This window comes from Colius striatus, chromosome 1 (assembly GCF_028858725.1).
Source record: "Colius striatus isolate bColStr4 chromosome 1, bColStr4.1.hap1, whole genome shotgun sequence".
Taxonomy (NCBI): Eukaryota; Metazoa; Chordata; class Aves; order Coliiformes; family Coliidae; genus Colius; species Colius striatus.
In genome coordinates this window covers 152,844,710-152,867,887 of record NC_084759.1, presented here as the reverse complement: position 1 = coordinate 152,867,887, position 23,178 = coordinate 152,844,710, and the positions used below count along the sequence as shown (strand labels likewise).

General features: G+C 46.7%; 1 protein-coding gene across 2 annotated transcripts in view; it reads left to right on the top strand.

Annotated features, from left to right (window-relative positions):
* TMEM184B (transmembrane protein 184B) overlaps window positions 1-22,796 on the top strand; it is a 30,147-nt gene extending 7,351 nt beyond the window's left edge. For both annotated transcript variants that reach the window (XM_062012493.1, XM_062012501.1), the window contains exons 2-9: window positions 5,669-5,927; window positions 8,374-8,539; window positions 11,833-11,923; window positions 12,475-12,550; window positions 15,488-15,579; window positions 15,870-16,039; window positions 17,283-17,477; window positions 19,440-22,796. In XM_062012493.1, the coding sequence (XP_061868477.1) occupies window positions 5,727-5,927; window positions 8,374-8,539; window positions 11,833-11,923; window positions 12,475-12,550; window positions 15,488-15,579; window positions 15,870-16,039; window positions 17,283-17,477; window positions 19,440-19,681 (1,233 nt within the window). In that variant the 5' untranslated portion in view covers window positions 5,669-5,726 and the 3' untranslated portion in view covers window positions 19,682-22,796. The remainder of the gene's footprint in view (window positions 1-5,668; window positions 5,928-8,373; window positions 8,540-11,832; window positions 11,924-12,474; window positions 12,551-15,487; window positions 15,580-15,869; window positions 16,040-17,282; window positions 17,478-19,439) is intronic.
* Window positions 22,797-23,178: the final 382 nt, after the last annotated feature.

Below are 23,178 nucleotides of genomic sequence, written 5' to 3'. Positions count from 1 at the left end.
TTTCTTTTACTTGTATCACTGATTTGAGCTCCATCAGTGACTCTCTTAGCGTTTTATTTTGTCCTGACTCTCTGCCTCCTCCTTTTCCTACCTCTTGCCAGATCAGCTGGTGATGCCCATGCCTTTGGAGATTGAAAAGACCTTAAATCAATTCTATATTTCCAATATATACCTAGAACAATGGAAAGAGCTGATCCCTGTTGGTAATTGTAGGCATTCTTGTAATTAAAATGGTCTAAAATAAACCTTGAACCACTTTGTTCTGTGGTTTTGTACTCCTTGTAAGTCTAAAGGGTGTGCTGAAAACCATAAAGCTCCTACTTTCACCTAATATAAAGCTCTTGGTCATGTCATAGAATCATAGAATGGTAGGATTGGAAGGGACATTTAGAAATCATCTAGTCCACCCCCCCTGCAGTAGCAGGGTCGCGTAGGAAAAATTCAGACTTAAATCATCCACCACATGTCACTTCTGCATTGGTCTTTTTTGGTTCAGAATATGGATAGTTTAATGGAGAAATTCTTGGAGCAATAAGAATTTAAGAGGGGGATGGAAAACGGTTTTGTAGTATCTTAACAGAAACAAAGTTGAACATGACAGGTACTTAAAACTATGGTAAGTGTGGAGGAGGTTTTAAGGAAGAGCAGCTTCTTGCCTTGTAGCTTTCCAGGAGAACCTTGCAGCCAGGTCGTGCATGTTTTGTTGGCTCGTGGTTTGTACAGCAGAAGGAGGCTTAGCTGTTAAGACTCTTTCACGGGACAGCTTTGTGTGGTGTTCTTTGCTCTGTCAGCAGTTTAGAAATAAAATACTTTTAGCCCCGGAGGAGATGATCTATTTTAAAAACACAGATTGTGTTTGCAGATGACAGAGGGCGGCTTCAGTCATGCCATTTGGGGTTCTTTTCCTACCATCACTAGGACAAAGCAAGCATGCAGTCACCAGCAGCACCACGGAGCAGGTCTTCCTTGGAGCAGGCATCCTGCTCCTTTACCAGGCTCTGTGCTTGAATATGGGTTCAGAAGTAGGAACTGAAGGACCGAGCTTGCAAGTTTCTTGACTCCTTTTACGCCACTTCCTGCATCAGAAATGAAGTTTGCGTATTTATGTTTGTTTATCTGTATGTAGAAATAGCTCCTTCTCGATAGTAACATTTTCCATGCCTTTATGTGAGCCAAAAATGAAGGGTTTGTGGGTTTTTTTTCACTTGTGCCACATCCCTTCTGTTTACTCTTCTGAGTTTATTTTTGGCAGAAGAAGCTGTCATGTTAATGTTGAAGACAGAAGGCCTCTGCCTCTAAAAGATACAGAAATGGCGGTCTGCTCCTGATTGAGAATTACTGTGCTGCTGTTTTCCTGTGGTTGCAGTCCCTTTGCAGGCTGGAGCCCCTTCCCTATCAAGAATCTCAGTGACAGTGTTTTGCAACGCTAGGTTTTTATCTTGATATAAATAACACATGCTTTACTTTCTTTTCTTTCTCCCCTTTGCATTGAGAGCAGACCTTAATATCCCCCCAAGCGCTTTCAGCAGATCCGTTAGATAAGTTTAAGCTGGTACTGTGTTGGTGTTTAAGCTAATGCCTTAGCAGTACGAGGTTCTGCCTTGCTCTAATGTATGTAACTTGTAATGATGTCTGGGCAGGAACATGTAACAGTTCCTTGGGGATGGGGCTGTCGTCTCTGCTTTCCACGTTTGAGGCTGCTGAGTTTAGACCTCACATGATACCCAAAGCTCATGCAGCACACATGCAGGAATCACACCAGCTGGTCCAAATTTCCTGCACCAGTCCTAAAATACACCTAAGCCTGTACCCAAAAGCCCTGTGTGTTTATTCAGAAGTACTTTTCAAAGTTGGGTGCTTTTCCTTGGCTATCCATTTTCCTGGTCCTGTTTGGGTCGTGCTATGTTGCAGGTGACCTCCGGGGGGAGCAAGGTAGTCAGCTGGAGGTGGGAAAAGCTTCGAGTGACATTCAGAAGCGTTGAAACGTTTTCTTGTGATATATTTAGGAGGGCCCTTCAGAGAGGGAGAATAACTGTACTAGTAACTTTAGTGTCAATTGAAATGGAAGCAGTGAGGTGGATGTGAGAGATGTGCAGAGAAAACAGAATACGGCAGAAGAGTAAGGAACCCCTCAAAATTTGTTACGCGTTAGATTAGTGTGGTTTGTATTGCATTGGTAATTCAGGTTTCTAAATGCCCCTAACTTGCCATATGGTAATGTCAAGTGCCTTGCTCATGGTTTGGTACCTCGCAGTGCTGGGAACTGTATGGACAGAGAACAAAAAGATGGTTGTCACAAGGAGCTTAAAATGCGCAAGAAACAACAAAGAAGTATAGCCAGCTGGGAGGAGTACACAGAAAGGAGATCACAGCCAGCAGCCCAAGCATTGTCAGGTTGCTGCACAGCTGGAGTAGTGAAGTGAGAGAAGGAAGAAAATGGAGGTGAATATGCAATAGTTTTGTGGCTGTTGGAAAGGACCTTTTTCCCCAGGCATGAGATGAAACTGGAAGGTATGTGTGGCAGCACTGATGTGGGCTGCGATGGAGGTAGGTGTCCAAGAAACAAGCCTCAAAACATATTCACTATGTCAGGTAAGAGGGGAGCTGCTTACACCAGGATGCTTGACCCGTAGCTTGTGAAGGCAGCGTATTTGCTGTAGTATGCTCCCATGCACCACCTTTGCTGGGCTAATGATACACTGCTCTTGTGTCCGCTTGCACGGTGAGGAAGACACATCTCAGAAACAAGGCCTATTAAGAGAGTTGCCGTAGCACATCCTCATGGTGCTCTTGTTAACAAGGCAAAAGAGGAGCTAGCGGACTGTGAGCTGGTGAAATCCACTCACCTGGTTAAGTCTTCAATTGTCTGTGCTGTTGTCTAATTCTCAAACATAGTACAGAATTGCTCTTGCAGCTTCAGCTTTTTACATGCGGTAGTCTTTCATAATAGCTTTGTGCACTGCTTGTACCTGTTGCTGTTGCAATGGTGCATGGGATTTTAGAAGATTAGAAGGGATCATTTTGAAGGTACACGCTTTGTTTTGCAGATTCAGGAGTACAGTGTTCCTTCGTGTTTCACCAGCAAGGAGAATGAACTGCAGGCTGGTGCTTCCAAATGATTAAACATACGAAGTGATAAAAAAGTTGTCCTTGGAGGCAGCCCTGGGAAACGGAGGGATGCCCGTGGGTGAGGTGGATTCAGGTTTGGGACAGGAGAAGTGGAACCCTGATCAAGAAAGTTTGTCTGTTTTCTTTCAGAATGCAGTGCTGGCAGGGGTTATTAGTTTCAGTGACCATGTGAATTAAGGAAGATTAGGTGAAGAGTGATGCATAATCATGCAATTAATGACAATTGCTGTATAATCACAAGGGGGCAGTGTTAAAGTTACAGATACAACTTGAACTCGGGAGTGTCCTTGCTTTTAAATACATAACCCTTGTCGCATCAAAATGCTTGTTAATTGCTTTTTGTTCCTTCAGCTTCTTTCTTTCTGCAGAGAGCAGAGGAATTCCCTTTCAGATCTTCACTGGTGCTGCATTTGGATCTGTGCTGTCGGTGTGGTTTGATTAGCTCAAGTGTGAAGCTTCAGGTCCTGTCCCTCCTGCCCCTGGTGGTCTGCAGCAGAGATCTTCTCCCCTGTGAACTTTAGGAAGGGCTTAGCAGCTTCCTCTCTTGAATAGCTCCCAAAGGGCACTGGGATGTGCAGGACTGCAGCTGGTTGGACTTTATTTAGAGCTAGGTTAACCACAGGTGCACCTGCTCTGATTTCATTTTAGTTATGTCCTTTGTGAGCGTAGGGGAAGCACTCTCAGCGCTATGTGTTCAAGTCTCTTCAGAAGTCACTTGGGTAGAAATCCCTTTCTTCTCATAGCAACAAAAACCTTGCTACCTTGTGACATCTCCATCCAGCCTTCATCTTTTCAAATTTTAGATATAGCATAGATATTGTAATATATGTGTAACAGTTATATTTTGTGTACTGGTTACTACTGGAAAGGAGTTACTCTTCAGTGCAGTTATGGAAAGCTGTAACTCAGAGCGGGGATGTCTTGGAAAAGAAGGAGTGACTGCAAAGAGCAAAGAAAAGCCAAGTTTGACAGTTCTGTTGTAAATTAAACTGTAACAGTTTTGCAGCTCCCCTTATAGTAAGACAATATCTGCTTAAACAAATCTGGGGTATTTCTCAGGATTTGTATTTGTTGTTTTCACCCTGCAGAAGCAGAGATGAGGTGGAATGTGTTGTAAGCACTATCAGTGCCTGGTGCAAGCGTGTGGTTTGGAAAAGTGCATACTGGAGCGATTGTTTGCACACATTAACGTGTACGTGGAAACAATTTGCTCGTGGCTCTCTGCATTTGCTGGATGCCTGCTCCCTGGTTTGTACTGTGGCTTCAGGTGAAGCAAGGCTGGAACAGTTCATCTGTGGATGTATGTTTTCTTTGGTGTTCTACTGTGTCAGTAAATTCCAAACCTGTCTATCCCCATAAACGTGCCTTTCTACAGAAACTGTGACAATGGCTTGTTGGCTTTTCTAAAGCCCTTTCTGTGTACTGATCCTAAAGGCCTGCATGAGAGCTATGTCTTGTGCTTTTACAGAAAGGATATTCCAAAAACTATTTGGGAGGTTATCAGAAGGAGGCAGTATTATGCTGTTCCCTTGATAACCATGTCTGTACTACAAACGCATCAGAAGCAGCTCTTCTAATAGATAAAGCCAATGGCTGTCTGCTTGTGATCTTGGTTTAAGTGGATTATCTTCCTCCAATCCAGAGGTCACATTATAGTCTGCTTACAACCGAATTGAAAATAACAGTGGTTTTAGATCTTAGACCTTCAAGAATTTGTTCTGTTGAAAGAAAATATCTTTTCATTCAGGGAGCGACGAAGGGTCATGCTGCTTTCAAATCTTGCATATGCTTATGTTCTGGCTGTATTTTCATGGGTCAGCTGGCCAGTCATGTAGAAAAACGGTGCTAAGTTAGAATTAGTAACAGACTGGCTAAGTTGACCATGCCGTTTGATGATTGGCAAAAGCATCACTTTCATGCTCTTCTTTCTAGCGAGAAGAGCTTTCAGCACGTGTCCTCCCAATGAAGGTGCTTTGGGCTGAGTGTCGTTTTGAAAATGGCAGTAGGAGAGGTGGAGATTACTTGCTGGAGGAATAAGGATGCTCTTCTTTCCCCCTTGCTGTGCAGTGACACTTTGTGGTCCATGTTCATGTTGCCTGCTGCTGCGTATTCTGCTTCCTTCCAGGTGAAACTATTAGACTAAGACTCTGGCTTTTCAGGACACACCAGTGCTTTTGTGGAAAGTAGAGCTATTAAGTGTGTGCATCATCTTCCATTATGGGTAATTTAGATACTTCCTTCTGATCTCAGGTGGATGCTGTATTCATCTTGTTCTTAAGTAGTTTTATTGCAGAAGAGTGGTGACAGTGGCTGTGGCAGGGTTTCATGGTCTCTGGGAGGCTGTGTTGGGAGTGGTTGAGAGGTCCTGAGTACCACATGATTTGTCCTATCATGAGGGATGGCCGTGGCAGACTTTACCCAGGTCCTGCTTGTAAAGCATGTGAGCAGCCTGGTGAAAGGCATGTGAGGCGCAAAGGACTGTTACTGTTGTGCTGAGTCCTTTCAGCTGAGTTCAATTGCTTTTTGGTTCTTTTGACAGGTCTTGGCTCACGGGTGGCTCTAGCAATCGCACCTGGGACCTCACACCAAAAAGCACCATGATGGTGATGACTGAAATCACTGCGGCCCCCAGATTGGGGGCAGCTGCCACCACCCCAGCTGTGGCTCTCAACTTCTCCTGGATGCCGGAGGATGGCAGCCCCACAGCCATGGAGCAGCCAATATTTCTTATGACCACCGCTGCTCAGGCCATCTCAGGTTTCTTTGTGTGGACAGCTTTGCTCATCACCTGCCATCAGGTAAAACCCTGTCACGCGTACTTCTCATCCTTTGCTTTTCCTCAATATGGAAGATCACATATGATCCCTTGCTGTATCTCTGCCAGATACAACTGTGTGGTGGGGGGTTGCAGTCTCTGGGAGTGATACCAGGACCTCTTCTTTGGAGTCTAATATATTATCTCTGCTGATTAAGGTAGCAACTTTTATTTGAAGGCCTTTTTCTGCCCAGGTTTTGGCCATTTCTGTAGTGTGAATGGGGAGGAAACAAACTCTTTAAAAATACCAGGTCTAAAACATTTGGCCAGCTCTTGAATGTCTGCAGAAAAACGTGTTATCTCAGGCCACCCTTTCCCAGGTCTTGTAGCTGAATCTAGCTATTTTGTTATTGTGTCAGCTGTTAGCTAAGCAACCGTGATCATCTGTTGTTGTACATACCTCCTTTGATCTCCCATGCCAATAGATTCCACGGGCTGAGCTCTGCTGTGGAAAGGAGTAGCAGGAAATGTTTTATTTTCATTTTTCTCTCCTCCCCTCTTTCTGGGGCAGGTGTTCCAGGAGCCAGAACAAGCCAAACCCTGCATCCTGTTCTGTACCTCTCTTTCATGCGTTTGTCATGTGAACTGAAAAACCCAGTGGGGAAACACAAGCCCTGTTATTTATCAACCTGTGTTTTGTACCTGTTGGTCCATAGATTCCAGAGTGATGACTAGGATCTAGGAAACTACAGCCCATTGATGGAATACAGGGGCTAGTGAAGTTCAAAAATGGATTAGTCACTGATGAATAAGAGTAACACCTGCAGTTTCACCAGCTTGGGTAACATTTGCAAGTGCTGTTTCAGAACACAAATTGATTCCCCACTGAGAGGAGGAAGAAATCTTTCTTCTGCAGTAGAGCATTGCACAGTTAGGCATTAATGCCGTTCTCTGAAGAAACCGATGGAGGTCAGTGCCAGGGAGAAACTGACAATTGAAATGCACTATTGTCCTGTTGCAAAGCAGCCGTTCCTGTGCTCTTCTAGGCGCACGGATCACAGGGCTCCTGTGACATCCCAAGGGCAGAGCTTAGAGTCATCTGAACTCTGGTGGCAGCTGTCCCTGTGCTGGGTGAGGTGTGTCACTGGGATTGTCACAAGGAAAAAATATCCCTAAAGTCTGTTTGTTTATTTTCAACCTGTTCTCCTCAGGAAATGAGGCTTTTGTGTGTTCCTCATGGAACAGGGAGAGGAAACACAAGTATTTTGAGCCCTTCAGTTGATTTCAACCATATGTGACCAAGAGGCAGGGGGAGATGAGCAACAGACAATCCCCTGTCCCTTATGAGGGAAAAGTGAGAGCCTCAATCTGTACTTCGTTAGACCTTGGAGAATCCTCACAGCACCCCCAAATGCAGGGTGAAGCTTCAAACAAATGCTTGTGCCTCTTCAGGCAGCAAAATTGGTCAGTTGTGAGGCACGTATGTGATGAACTGGCTGTTATTAACCCCAGCAGCCAGGGCAGCAGCTTGGTGAGGGTTGTTGTACAGAGACCTTGCCTCTGGAAAACATTCCCTCTGCTGATTCTGTGACCCACAGAACATATGTCCAGCTCATACTGAAGCTCTGGCCATGTTATTAGACCATTGCAGGAGTGGTGCTCATCTTCAGGTTACGCTTGTGGTCAATACGTTTCCCAGGAGGTGGCTGTTCTGTGCAAAGGTGTTTTAGGTGTGGGGTTTAATGATGGCTAACAAACTGAGCGGTGGAAGTGGGTTGGGTTGCAGTAGGATGTTGTGGTCCCCTCAGCCAGTGACTTAGGGGATTGGCATGCTGCAGACAGGCAGACAAAACAAGCAGCGTGGCTGTGTGGTTCCTCTGAGCATGTGTGAGCTCGATGCTCGCTTGATGGCTGATGCTTCATGACTGCGCTGTCACTTATGTGCAGAATGGCACTTTTTGAGCAAACAGGCTGTGGCTTATCAGCTCTTGGCAGTGCTCTCCTAGGTTGTTTCAGGTAAAAGTCTGAAAACATCCAAAACTGCCAAGACAGTGAGAGTGTTTACAATGAGCATGTGCTTAAGTGCATGCTCCTTCCCTCTTCAGAGAAAAGCAGCCTGCAGCGCTGTGAATCTTAGGCACTTAAAACAGAATAGCAGCAATCTATGTCTGACAGAAAAAAAAAGGTACAAACAAAAGAATATGGGCAAGGTGGTAATGATAATGACAATAAAATAATTCCCTATGAGAAACTGGATTAGAAATGCCTCCACTTTACCTTTTCCTCGTGACTCTGCAAACTAAGGGATGCTCTATCAATGCCATATGATAACAGTGACCTTTTTTTAGCGCTCGTCACCTTGAGGCTGCTGGACACAACCAAGTCATTTACTGAGTTTGTTTTTCCTGGCCCAATTGACTGTCCAGTTCCACTTTCTCCTCTCCACTCCATATCCTGCTGATCCTGCTCTCCTTTCTCCACCCTCTCAGATCTACATGCATCTCCGCTGCTATAGCTGCCCAAATGAACAGCGCTACATTGTTCGAATCCTCTTCATTGTGCCCATTTACGCCTTTGACTCATGGCTCAGTCTCCTCTTCTTCACCAACGACCAGTACTATGTTTACTTTGGCACAGTGCGGGACTGCTATGAAGGTAAGGAGGGGTCACAGAGAAAACGGGGGAGGTGGGAAGTCTCTGCCCTGAAAGAACTTTTGCGTCTGGTGGGAGCATCACTGAGGGAAAGTTGTACAGTGTGCCTCAATGGATGACCATGATTTGCTCAGTGACTGAAAATCATAGAATTGTAGGGTGGTTTGGGTCAGGAAAGGCCTTGAAAGATGAAGTAGTACAATGCTTCTGCCATGAGCTGGGACATCTTTCAGTACATCAGATTGCTTAAAGCCCCATCCAACCTGACCTTCTTCACCTGGCCTGTGAGCCTGACAAGATGTGTTGAGCCTTCCCTTCAATGTTCTGTGGAGACAAAGCTCAGGATTTTCTTGGGTCCTTTGCTTCAGGAAAGCGTAAAGCCAAAAGTCTGGGCATTTAAAGCGAAGTGTTGGCTATGCCCTGGTTTTTGGAACAGCACATACTTAGCAGTCAGACGCTTGTTTTGTCCTGTTTTTCCTTGTGCAGTTAGCAACATATACTTTTGATCCCATCCTGTGGCCACTTGTGTGATCACACAGGGTAGCATAGCTGCCATATGCTGGTGTTGGTGAGGTGTAAAATGCTTTGGAGTCCTGCAGGAGACAGGATGCCATGTTCAGGATGAGCTCCCGATTGCTTTGTTTTCAGTTGCGTGCTGCAGATGATACCAGTAGCATTTTAAGTGAGGGAAACAATTACTTTCTGAATCAATACTATCTAAACTTCCCTACTGATCTTATCCAGAAAGGAGCCCTCTGCCCATCTATCCGGAGAAACTGCACTCTAGCAGTGTATTTTTGAGGACACTTTAATCGTCGTACCCCTGTTAAATCCTAACTGTCTGGTGCAGTTGTTTTAGCGAGCTCTGCATTGCCCTTCTTCACATCCACGACAATGCCCTGAGGTCCACAACAGATGGCAAACATGCACACGTGATTCAGAAGGCATCTTTCTTTGAGCCTGAGGGTTTTTTCTTCCCTCCTTTCCCACCCTGTGTGCGTGGTAGGTCCAGCAGGAAGCCTGCTGCTCTGTGAAACTCCTCTCCTAGCAACAGCCAGTATCACTCGACCTCGCTTGCTTGAGGAGTTTGCAAACATCTCAGCATCTGCTTGGATGGCAGTCTGTGCTCTGGAGTTCACTTCAGCACACAGGGCTGTGTTAAAAAGACTACACGTGGAGCTGAAAGCACCTTCGAGCAGCAGCTTCCCTCTGTCGCTTTTTCTGAGGACCGCTTTGAAACGGTCCTTTTGTTCCCTTCCCATATTTTGTTTTTGGGAAAGTATTAGGTTGCAAAATAGGAGCTCTGTCAGAGAACAGGGGGGAAGACCCTGTGAAAGCTGTCTTGGGCCATTTATGGACTGCATTTCATAGTGTGTGTTAAGATGAGTGTATTTTGGTGTTGCTTTTTCATGTGACTCTGCTTCTATGCAAATCTGGCTGTCAGCAACATTGACACAAGTAGATTTCTTTGTTGTGTTGATGTCGTGAGCACCATCTGATGAAGGTAGATCGGAACTGGAGAAGAGTTTCTTTGCTGATTTGGTGAGCTTTGGTAGTCAGCACTCATTTCTTTTGGGGACAGAGGGGCGGATATTTCCTCCTCCTGGGTTTTTTTTTTTTTCCCCTTTTTGTTTTGTTTTCTCCCTGTGATATCATCTCTTCCCTAGTGCTTATGGAATGGGCAGCTGGTATTGTAATGACCGCATCACAGGGCAGGGGTCACTGGAGGACAATAGGAAAAGCCCAGCTTTTCCTCCTCTGGGTGCTGGGAGCTGTCAACTATGTTGAAGGAAAATTGCAGGCCAAAGGAGTTACCACAGTTATTTAAATAAGTTTTCCATGGCTGGTGTTTTCTTTCCTAATTAAGGCTTTTGCCAAATCATTGCTGTGTGAACATACCAAACTTTGTTTGATGACAAGGATTACAGATGGAATAACAATATCCCGGTTACAGACAGAGAGGCAGGTATACCACTGGCTTTTATGTGCTGTAGCATTCTTACCAGCTAGGCATGTCTACAAGCCACAAATAGAATGTTTTGAGACTACAAGCGTTTGGGGAGTGTGGAGTACTTCTTTTCCAGGGCATAGTTTGGATGCTTGTAGAAGAATTAAGAGTTGATGTCTTTCTCTGACTTTGGAAGTTTAGCCACATGGGATAATTGGCCTCAGATCCAATAACTGGCTGCTTGGTGAAGTCAGCTTTCAGCACTGAACATTATTAGGCTTTTGTTCTTATTTCAAAGTTCCTCAAGGCTCCTGTTTCTATCCCAGGTTATTTTGTTTTTGTGTTACATCAAGGCTGAAGGCCAAACCCAGGATTTGTGTGTTGGCATTCCAGGGAATTTCCAGGTACAGACTATCATGGAAAATAATGTTGAAGGAAGGGTTACCTGGGCTGTCCCTTTTGCCCTAAGGCTGTTTGTGGCAAACTTTGGAGTACAGCCCTTGCCCTAAGAAAAAACTCACAGCTATGTGAGGGTTCAGTGACAATGATAACATAGTTAAGTGGGTTTGGATGCCATGTAAAAGGGACGTGTCTGGAGTTATGGTGAGAGCTCTCCCAACTGTGTTCACCCCAGTTTATATGTTTCAGCAAAACAGGTTTGAAGAGAACTGAAATGGGGCAGAGTATTAGCAGTCAGCCTGAGAAGGCTCTTCCTCATCTGTAGCAGGTTTCTGGGGAAGTCAGAAAAGAGATGGTTCAAGGAGAAGGTTATTCAGTATGCCAGAAATTTCAGCTTTATGAGGAAATGAAGCCCAGACCCCATTTTTCAGAAATCTCCACAAGACATGAAAGATAATGCCACTGGTTGGCAAAACCCGTCTGCTTCTCAGATTCTTATGAGTCTAGTCTGATAGCCTCAGAGAGAGAAACTGTGTTAATCACCTGAAAGCTTGGATACAGGAGATAAGATATGGTTGATGGATCAGAGATAACTTTTCCAAATTATTTAGTACCAGTGTAATGTCCTGGAATAATGCACAGGAACTCTGTAAAGAATGGCATCTTGCAAATGCCAAGTAAAACAGACTAACTACAGTTTAAACTGGTCCTGTGACCCTTTTGGCATGAGTCATGGAACTGGCCTGGAACCTTGGCCAAACTCCAGTTCAGATAGTCTTGTGAGTGCTGAGGTAGGATGATAAATGCAGTGAAAATAATCTGGAGTGCTTTGAAGGGAAAGATGCTGCATAAGCAGTCCCTGCTCATGTTTGGTCTGTTGCCTGTACTCTTGGTCCTTGCACCTGTTTCGAAGTTGGTTACCATTTCACTCTGATTGATGTCTTTGCAGCCTTTGTAATATACAACTTTCTCAGCCTCTGCTATGAGTACTTGGGCGGGGAGAGCTCCATCATGTCGGAGATCAGAGGGAAACCAATTGAGTGAGTATTTATTGTGCTTACAGCATGACACCCTCCTCCTGTGCCCATCTTCCGTGCCTCTGTCCCTGCCCTGAAAAACTGTGTCAGGTGGCAAATGCCTCCCGCAAGCAGGCAATGTGGATGGTGATGATTTACCAGTACCCTGCTCTGAGACAAATGAGACTAATGACGTCCATTTAGGCAAGCTGGACTGATTCACAGCTTTTCTGGACACCTGCCTACTCTTTGTTTCTTTTCTTATTCCTTTCGCCTCCTTTAAATTTTATCCCTCTTCAGTTGGTTATACGTGCTTTTTTCTAGGGTCTCTGTTTCTCCCTATGCTTCTCAGTTACAAAAAAAATAGATAAAAGAAAATACAAGATTGGAATGTGGAGTCAGGATGTTGTTTTAAACATGTGTCTGAAAGAGGATATGGCTGTAACTGTAATCGTGGTTAGAGAAAGCACCAGTCCGGCAACTTTGCCACAGAGAGGTAGACAAAGAGGGTAGGAGTCTTATATCTAGCCCAAATCTTGCTTCTGAACTCTGTCATCTTGTGTTGGCTCTTTCAGGTCCAGCTGTGTATACGGGACTTGCTGCCTATGGGGAAAGACCTATTCGATTGGATTCCTGAGGTTCTGCAAACAGGTATGGGCTGGAGGAGCTGTGCCATCCTCCAGAAGTGAATGAAGTGTGGGGGACTGCTAATGGAGCCTTTTGCTGTTGAACTTTTGAGAGCACTCCTTTGGGGGGGGGGTTATAATACTGGTTTGAGACATCTGGAGACTCCTGAGGAGATTTTTTTGTTTATTTTGAATGATCTTAACATTTTCTCCTCAACCCCACGTCAGGAAGGCCTCAGTTTATCTCCTGGATCTGACGTTAGCCCTGGGAAGAAATTCTGATTTCTTCTGCCCCCTCAGGATTGCAGAGGTCCCGGCTTTAAGAAGTTGATGTCTGTGTTGTGTTGCAGACACCCCATGGTTGTGTAACAGCCTCCTGAATTCCCACTGCTGCCGTTGCGGTTTGGAGTTGAGGAGGGGATGGAGGTTAAGCGTGACACAATGCTTTGTAGGAGGAACAGAGTATTGCTCACTGTGTGTCTGTATCTGTGCTGAATTTGGTGTGTTGAGAGGGAGGGAGGAGAGGAGATGTGAACCTCAATATAGCCCTTGTCTGCTCATCCCAGGTCAGTCACCTCTGACTGCCTTGAAACATGAGGTGAGTTTCAAGGCTTTGCTCACTTGCTGAAATGAACATGTGAGGTTTCTCTGGAGGCAGCGGAAAGCAGGTCTGGTTCTTTGAAAGGGTCATTGTAATTCCAGTCACTGGGATATCTGCTCTGGCTTCTCCTCTACATCATGACCCATCTTGGGTATTTCACCAATATGTAATAATATCAAAAGTACAATGCAGCTTCGCAGTAATATCCAGTGTTAATCTCTGCAGCACTGTTGGCCTTTTTTCACGACTCCATCTTTCTTCTGTCTCTGTCATATATTCTGTCCTCACGGCTTTCCTGTTTTCTTCCCTGATGCTTTATTTTTTAATCTCCTCCCAGCACACTGCTCCATTTGTACACCCTTTGTTTGATCCGATGCATCACCTGTTCTTTTTGCTCCTAGTGTTAACTTTACCTTTTAAATATATTGTAGGCAGACATAACACCTGTTAAGGGGAATGAGTATTGGAGAGATCATTTCTCTCAGACCTCTTATTTCTCAGATCCCAGAGCCTCTGATGGTCATCTCCACATGGATTGCACCTGACTATTTGGGAAGTTTTTTCACTACAGTGAAGAATAGAAGCAGTTTTTGCTGTCCAGTAGCAATTCTTCTTGTCAGTTGTGCCCTTTGCAAGCTGCTAAGTGTGCTGTGGAGGCTGTGAGGGAGATGTCTTGCAAAAAGATGTTTAAATACTTTTGTCGCTGACTTGAGCTTAAATGTTGCCTTGGTGAGAAGTCTCTGACACCAAGATTCACTTTCTGGTACTTCTAGACTTCTAGGATCACCAAGTAAGGCCCTTCAAGGCAAATTCCTGGGAAGGGTGATGCAAAAGGGCAATAGAGCACATCTCAACTGATCTGTGAGATGTCTACCATCATGAGGATCAAGAATAGAAACGTGCTGGAAGGAGCACCTTGCCATGTTCTCAGCAACTCAAACACTCCTGTTGCCCCCACCCCTCACCTGCCTGTTTTCTACTCTTTCCAGACTCTTTCACCCTGAAGGAACTGTGTATTATAACCTTCTTTCCATCTTCACCCCCACCCCAGGCTGTTCTCAGGCAGGTGCCTGCTACAAGTCGGTCAATGTGCCTGTGTTGCCTGTAGCCGTCCAGCAGCTGGGTGATATGCTGGTGGCTGCTGTGTAAAATCTGAGCAGCTTGTTTCCTTAAGGATGTCTTGATTAAGATTCTGTGCTGGGCCTGTGTCTGGTGACCCTCACAGATGGGTCACACACCATCCATGTGCTTCCCGTATGCTGTAGTATCTTCTAGGGAAGCAACTAAAAATAGGATGTGGTGGTTTGGATTGCAGGGAAATGGTTAAAACATCCCCAGATTGGACGGAAGGGAAGCTCAGAGGAACGAGTTGTTTACCAATTAGCTTGACCTTTTCCAGTTCACATATTTACAGTGACTCACTAACTGGCATGTGCTGGGGTTTTTAATCTCCTTGAAGTCTTATGACCACTAACAAATTGCATCGTATCCAAAGCAATTATTCTTGTTTAGTTTTGCCTTCTTTCCATACACAGCCCTCCCCACATGTGTGCAGGTCAGCACCTGCCCAGGCTCTTCCAGCCTCCTTCAGGGAGTGACGTTTTTAGGGTGACAATTGTCCACTCTCTTGGCACCTTGAAGTTCAGAGCCTCCAGAAAAAGGAGGAGTGGGGTGGCTTTGAGAGAGGAGTCGTCCCAAAAGGAACAGTGATTTATACTGGCAGAATGGACACAGCTGATCCCAAGAGCCGTGGAGCCTTTTGGGAAGATCCAGTAAAGGTCATGTGAGGGACTACAGAATAGCTCTTAACTTATATCTGGCAACACATACCGCTGTGTGTACAGAATGTCTTAATATGGTGGCAGTTGTCAGGGTTCCTCCTCAGAGAGCTGGGTTCCCCTCCTACCCAGAGAACTCTTCTTGCCTAGTTTTACGGCAGCTATGGATTGGAGTTTGCTTCCCTTCCCCAGGGTGCCTTTGTTAAACTCGCTGTGTCCATACCATAGCGCAGTGTGGGGTTGTTTGTTTTCCATGTTCTTGCTGTGCGTGAGTGTGCTGTAGCACAGCCAACGGAAAAACAGCTCTGGAAGAGAGCAGCTGAGCAGCTTCTCGGAGCAACCTGCAGAGAGGTGCTTCTTCCCATTCTGGACAAGTAGATAGCACACATGCTGCTTCTGTATCACTTTTGTCTCCTTTTGGGTGCCACAGTCGATGAGGAAGTGGCAGGGTCACTGTCCTTGTTGGGGCTGGATCGTGTTGCCTTGCCGAGTTGACCCAGTGGACACTCCATCATGGTGCTGTTTTGGGAACCTGGCCTCTTGCACCTCTTGCCTTCTCATTCCTCCTCTCTCATTCCTGTAGGCTACCCTGCAGTTCTGCGTGGTGAAGCCCCTCATGGCCATCAGCACAGTCATCCTTCAGGCCTTCGGCAAGTACCAGGATGGTGACTTTGAGTAAGTTCATTTGTTTGGCGTGCAGGCCTAAGCTGTTCCTTCTCTGTCCAGCTGTGCCTGTGGTCCATGTGGGTGCTGGGCTGTGGGAAAAGACAGAGGACAATACAGGCTGGATATGCACTTGAGAAAAGAGGGCAGGGGTAAGCCTGTTGGTTTCCTGTCTTTTCTACCTTGATTTGCAGGAAGGAATGGGACAGGAAGAACGTGGAGTTTTAAAGCTCCCCAGAGCCAGCAGCAAAGGGAAAAGAACACTCTGAAATTTTAGGCATTCATCTGTCTTCTCTTTTCAGTGTAACCAGTGGCTACCTCTACGTGACGATCATCTACAACATCTCTGTCAGCCTGGCACTGTATGCCCTCTTCCTTTTCTACTTCGCCACACGTGAGCTGCTCAGTCCCTACAGCCCCGTCCTCAAGTTCTTCATGGTGAAGTCTGTCATCTTCCTGTCCTTCTGGCAAGGTGAGCTGCTTTTCCCTTCCCTTGCTAGACACACAGAGCTCTCTGCCAGGGACTCGGCCACTAGAATTTATGATCGAGCAGGTGCTGATTAATAGACAGAATGTCTTTCTGTAATATTAACATTGTATTATATGTCTTTCATTGCTTTTCTGTGGGAAACCTGTTTTGCTGGTTTTCACCTTTCTTTTTATAGTCCTGAATCCTCACTATCCCTGTGCACGTACATGTGCACACAAGCATCTTGCCCGACAAAATCACCTATTTGGACCAAGAGCCCTTCGCGTTCCTGGAACAAAAAGCACAAGCTGCCATTTTTTTATCTGTGTGCTGACACTTTATTGATTAAAATGGCACATCTAAAAAAATCTGTAGTGCTTTTAATTGTATTTTTTTTTCAGTGCTCTATAAATAACATTTGAATGGTAGGTCTGTGATTCATGCGAAGCAGCAAACTGGCTGGATGCAGCGTGTGCTGCCACAGCAGCACCACCGAGCTGAAGGACGTTCAGAATATGTGGCACATGACACAGAGGCACATTCAGAAAGCCAAAATTCCACCTAAGCTTAGGGCTTCTTACTAATTGGCTCTAAGCATCTCCCTGTTCAATGCCCTACTTAGGTTTACCGAGTTCTACTTCAAAGACTAATTGAGTAGGAATTTAGGTGGAATTTGGGCTGTTGGAGTATGGCCCGTCCTTCCTGTCTACAGACAAACTAATAAGCTGTCTAGTTTATCATCTTGAGCCATCTGGTCGCACGCCTTCTGCCTTCTCTGGAATTCTTCAGCCACCTGGATACGGACAGGGAGAAACATGTTTCTTGTAATGCTGTGTCAAAACCACTTTATGCTCAAATGAAAAGCTCTGTTAGCTCGATTTTTTTTTTTTCTCTAGCTAGTGGAAGTACAGAGATCACAGAAGTGCTCACAGAAATATCTGACTGCTCCTTACCCTTCTGGACTTGATTAAGCACTGCAGCAGCTAGTGCCACAGACTGTCAGTTGTGAATAGAAGAGGGTCGGTGTCTGAACATTCTTTGCTTAAACATATTTGTCTCCTTTATTACTCCTTTCTCTCTTGTACAGGTGAAAGTAGATGGCAGCATCTAGCCTGCTGTGGTTGTAGCTGCTTAATTAAATAGGTTTGCATCCAGGCTGTGCAGCACAGACAGCTGTATCCACTCCTCACAGCTAGCGTGTGATCGTGTTTTCTGCACATTTACGTGAGTTTATTGCTTTGTTTAGGGATGCTGTTGGCCATCTTGGAAAAGTGTGGTGCCATCCCCAAAATCCACTCTGCCAACGTGTCTGTGGGTGAAGGCACCGTAGCTGCTGGGTATCAGGACTTCATCATTTGCGTGGAGATGTTCTTTGCAGCCGTGGCCCTGCGCCATGCCTTCACATACAAGGTGTATGTGGACAAGAGACTTGATGCCCAAGGTAGGAAAAAGGCCAACACGTGTGCCGTGTCTGTCTGATAGCGAGACTGGGTGGAGGCTGGTCCCTCTGGCAGCCAACACACTGACATGACTCCCAACCTGAGTGCTTGGAAAAACGTCACGTCCCCTCCTCCGTGATGTCTGAGCAGATTAATTGTGCAACGGCTCTGCGGGACAGAAACCTTGCCTGAATTGCATTGTTCCCTTTTCAGTTCCCCAGTATGCCACCCACAAGAGCTTGTTGCAGGCCTGAGGGCTGCAAGAAGTTGCATCCTTTTGGCAGAATGGGTTTGCCCTCCTTCCTGTCTCCCCAAAGGGGGAACTCCATCGCTCCAGATTGTGCAACAGACTGAAGGCAGGAGGGATGGGGCCTGAAACAGGCTATGTTTTGAATCTGGCTAGGGAAGATGAGCCTGTGCTTTGGCAATATGTTTGCCTTGGAGGAGGAGGAGGAGGAAGATCTTCCTGTAGTGACTTTGTGAGGACTGGGCTGCTGGAACTCTTATTCTGGGGAAGAGAATTTCCTGTTATCTCAGAAAAAAAGGGGTTCTCATGCCCAGTCTACGCAAGTACATTCGGTGTTCTCCAGATACAGGGATTTCCTTCCTCCTGGGAGAAGTCTGTGCTGAGGTGTGGGAAGACAGCAGCCCTTGGGCAATGTTTGTGTAGGTGATCTCTCCATCCCAGCCAGCCCAAGAAGGTTTGGAAGGATAGTGTTTGCAGCTGGGGTAGATGAGGTCTGTGGGTGATGAAAGGGTAACCTTCTGGCCAGTACCATGGGGGATGATTTGGTGGTGGGTCTTGTTCAGTTCTTGTCATTTCCTCTCTCTTTCTCTCTGTCCCTCTCTCCTCTCCCTTTTATCTCTCCCTTGCTTTGGCCACTGGTCCCTGATGCAGCTGTTCCATCATATGGGCCATACGGTAGGTACCGCATGCTCTGTGTGTTTGTCTCTGTTCGTTTTTAACTGGGATGCTGTTCTGCCCAGATTCCCAGCCTGCCTGCTGCCTGCTCTGGCCCTTCTTTCCCCTTTTTTGTAGGTCTGTAACTCGACTGCCTCACACAGCTGCTGTAGGGTTGTCAAGATCATTAAGTTGTAAAACAGCCCCATGGGCAGTGTTGTAACGCCTGGTTTCGGAGTATTCCTGTCAGGACGGTGTGAATCTCTCTCCAAAAAGAGCTGTGCAACTCTCAAAAGGAGCCAGTTTGCTCTCTCACCTTGGTCTCCCTTCACTATCATAAGTGCTACAGATGATCAATAAGCTTTGGTCATTTAGGGAGCTCATCCCCAGGGCTGAGCAGAGGTGACCTAGAAGCCGTGAGAAATGACAGCTTCTAGGACACACAGCCTTGCTTGTGCTCAGTGCTTGGGTGGGACAGTCTCCAGCCGTTGGTTCCTTCATGGTGTCACTGGGACACCCTCCACCCATGGGTTACTCCTGCCCCAGTCCTGCCTGTTCCCCTCCTTTGCGCTGCTTTCCACTTTATAATCTCTTTCTTGAGGGCACTCTGATACCACTCATTAGTCTAATTCACTCATTAGTGAGTGGAAACAGCAAATGGCATTTCCCTCATATTTTTAGAATGCCCTTAGTTTTTGTCTCCTGAAACCCTCTACAGGAGCACCTCCCTGCCTGCCTGTCTCCGTTGCACACCCATGCCAGCACAGGTAGTGTGTAGCGGAGGCTGTCGCTGTGGGTATGTCCTGTTCTCATGGCATGTCCCCCCTTTGGCACACGAGATGGATTCACTTGGGTAGCAGTGGCTGAATTTAGGAGCACTGCTGTTAAAACTTGACACTGGTTGCATGGCATTTCCTCAGCAGCTGCTTAAGGACACCTGTAAAGTAACTGCTGTGGGATCTAGGAGTGCACGTTCCCTGTTCTCCTTACCTTCACATTAAGGAGGCACGGGGGGAGGGCAGCAGTATTCCTCACTCATTCTCTCCCTGTTTTACCCCAACAGGTCGCTGTGCCCCCATGAAGAGCATCTCCAGCAGCCTCAAGGAGACCATGAACCCCCATGACATTGTCCAAGATGCGATCCACAACTTCTCCCCAGCCTACCAGCAGTACACGCAGCAGTCCACGCTGGAGCACGGCCCGCCCTGGCGCAACGGCAGCCACGTTATCTCGCGCTCCCACAGCTGCTCGGGTGCCCGTGACAACGAGAAGACCCTCTTGCTGAGCTCTGATGATGAATTCTAGGAGGGGAAACTGCCAGCACAGGCTGTCATTTTCCTCCTTTTATTGTTTTTTGGGGGTTTTTTAATTGTTTTTTTTTTAATTTATTGAAGCAAAACCACACAAGTCATATCACTTCCTAGAGAGTGCAGATTGCAGAAGTGGGCACTTGCCGTTACCTTTTGTGGATACGGACATGATGAGCAGTGTGGATGGAGGTGGGGGAATGGCCAGGACTCCATTCTCGAGCCCATTCCTTACAGCAGCAATTGACTGGAATTAACTGAAGTGAAGCTCTAGGGTTTGGGGCTATGGCCTCCTATACCTGCCCAACTTGGTGTGGAGTGTGACTGGCCAGAGCCTGGAATTGTGTCCAAAAATATTGTGGGGTTTTTTTTCCAGCTGAACAGCCTGGCTGATTTGTATTCCTCTTCCTGAGTTGTTAACATAGGCACAGGTTTCTCTCTCAGCTCCCTGGTACTAACTTCCCTCTGATCCTTGGTAAATGGGGATAGGATGAGCATTCCTGAGGACCAGACCAGAGCTTGGGCTCTCCAGAGCCATTGCCTTGAGTGCTTAGTAAGGAACGTCTGCCCCCACTCTCTGAAGCAACTGCTTGTGCAGTCCTGTGCTTGAGTGAGCGAAGGAGAAAAGGACAGGACTTTCTGTTCCTCTGCTCCCTGCAGGTCCCCAGCTCGCCATCAAAGGTGATACCTGTTGAAGCTCAGCAGGGAGGGAATTGCCGTCTCACAATAGTGGGGCGTCCCCTCTCTCCTGCATTCCTGTGGCAAGAAGCCTCCCTGCTAACAAGACGGAGGCCTGGGCATGATAGGTGCTGGAAGTTTGTAGAGCTCCAGCCTTTTCATCCCCCTTTGGGAAAGGAAGATATGTAAACACTAAAACTTTTTTTCCCTTCTTGTTTCCTATCCCCCACTGACATAGTTGCCCCTGTTAAAGGTGTGGATAGCAGCAGGTAGCTGCCAGAGCAGGGTCTAGTCACCTGCAGGCAGCTTTCCCTGTACTGGTCATGACTTCCCCTGTGTGTGGCACAAGTTTTGCCCTTAGGTTGGAGTATTCAGGAGGAGATGTTGCACATTTCTCCTTTGCTTTTTATCTCCATAGCTGTTCTGGGCCAAACTTGACACCTGACATGACCTGGCTGTTTAAAATTGTCCCTCTTAGTTTCCCAAGCCACCTCACAGGCTCTGCAGCAACTGCAGTGCTATTGGTGATGGAGACAGCATCTACAGGAACGGGCAAAGAAGCTTCCTCTTTTTTTTGTTTGGTTTCGTATTGGCCCCTAAGGATTTAGTGGAGCCAACAAAAAATGACCCTTCTGTAGATCTATCCAGGGACCAGGAAATGCCTCTTGGTTAAAATTGTCACAGATCAGATGCCCCTGTCCCCAAGCAGGAAGCAAAATGAGAGAGTCTGGAGCAAGCTGCTGTGTTCTTCTGGGCTTGTAATTTCTCCATTCCTTTCCCCCGTGATGCCTACCCTGCCGTGGGCAGACCTGTGTGTTTCCAGGTTGGCCCCCCGTTGCTCTGCCAGGAACACTGGAGTCTGGCTTATTGCCTGGAGTTTCCCTTTCGTCTTGTATCCTAAGCTATGTACTTGCTCACTCACTCACTCTCTGAGAAGCAACTGTGAGCAAAGAGCACCCCTGCCAGAAGCGTGTGGTCAGGAGCGGGGCAAAAAGGACTTGAAGAGAGGCAGTTTCCCTCCCTGCTCTGGAGATAAGATGAGGGGGGAAAGGCCTAAGGACAGTGTGTTTTTTCTGTACTTTTGCATTTAGGGGATGGTGAAGCAGGTGGGAGCAACAGTGCCAACTCCTGGAGGAGCTAGAGGCAGGGTCAGTGGGTCCAGCAGCTTCTCTGCTGCTGGGTTTCCCTTCCCATTTGCACACAGGCTGCAAGGCCTTGCAGTTACTGCTTTTCCTACATCTGTCGCTGCTGCAATGGCCGTGTGAGCGCTGTCTGCCAGGGGTTGTGTGGGCTTGGTGTAAAACTCCTTTCCTCATGCCACAAGCTGTCTCAAAACCAGGGCTGAAGAGGGAAAAGGCTTTCCTTCCGTCTTCATAGAATCGTAGAAAGGTTTGGGTTGGAAGGGCTCCTAAAGATCATCCAATCCCAGCCCCGCTGCCATGGGCAGGGACACCTTCCTCCAGACCCGGGTGCTCAAAGCCTCATCCAACCTTGAACACTTCCAGGGCTTTGATTAATAGTCCTTTAGTGTGAGATGTTTATGTTAAACTTCCCCTCTCTCTTAGGAAAGCAGGGCACGGACACGATCCCTTCTTCCCCTTTCCTTGCATTTGCAAGCCTGGATGCTGTTTCAGTGTCACTTAACTGGTGACTGTCCCCAGTCTCGGGTGGCTGAGCTCTGAGATCTCTGAGATCGCCCTCCCCGGACTCAAAGGTGACCCAGGCCTGGAGAAGCGTTCTGGTTTTTGAACTCTTCTGAAATGTACGCTGCACACGTGCTGTGCAGAGGATCTGGGTATCCTCAAAGCTTCCTCTATGTAGTGGTTTCAAGTAATAACCCTTTTGCACTATCTGCCTTCAGAGGAGCCTGGTGAAGAACTAGCACCCGAACAACAGCCATGCATTAGAATTTTATAGACATAGCTATTTCGTAACACCACGCAAAATCATCGCTGAGCTTCCTGCTCAGGCAAGTGCCGGAGCGAGAACCACCTCTGAAGCTGCTTTGGCTTGGAGGCACAAATATCTTAAGACCCAGAGCTTGAGGCAGAGGAGACCAAGGCACCTGTGGGCTTGTGGTAGCCCAGGGCCCCAACGAACTCCAGGAGTAGGCCCTTGGAGCTGCTCTCCCTCACCTGCTTTCCCCCTCCCTCCTTCCTTCCTTCCTTGTTTACCATGTAACATACCCATGGGATTTGTTTATTATTTTTCCATATAGAGTAGTTCTTTGTATATAAATGACTGCAAAAAAAAAGGAAAAAAAAAGTATGATAAATAAGACAGAGTCACCTAGTTTTGTACCTATTGTGTTTAACTGACGTGAGCTCAGCGACAAGCCGCTCTCTCTATTTTGGTCTTTGTGACGTTATACTCTGCAGAAAGGAGCAAATATGATGACAAATAATAAAAAAAATATAGAGATAATATAGATTGTACTTCAGCTGCCTCTGCGTGGTGCTGTCCGGGGAGACTGCTCTGAACCGAGGGGGAGGTTTGGCTTAGGGGGTCAAGGGTGTCTAGTCCTAACGAGCAAAGCTTTGTTTGTGTTTGTGCAATAAATCACAGGAGCTGAAGGAGAAGCACCACTACAGCAGCCCTGGGGGCAAGACATCACCGATGGCCCAAGGCAGGAGCAAAAGAAAGTTATCAGAAACGTTGACTAGAGCTGAGCGCTGATCTTGGGTGATCAGTGCAGAATGTCTGTGGGGGAAAAGGGGGCTGCTTTCTGGCTTTTCTTCCGTGAATGGTGGTGGGGCTGGGGAATCACAGAATCTTAAGGGTTGGAAGGAGCCTTGAAAGATCATCTAGTCCAACCTC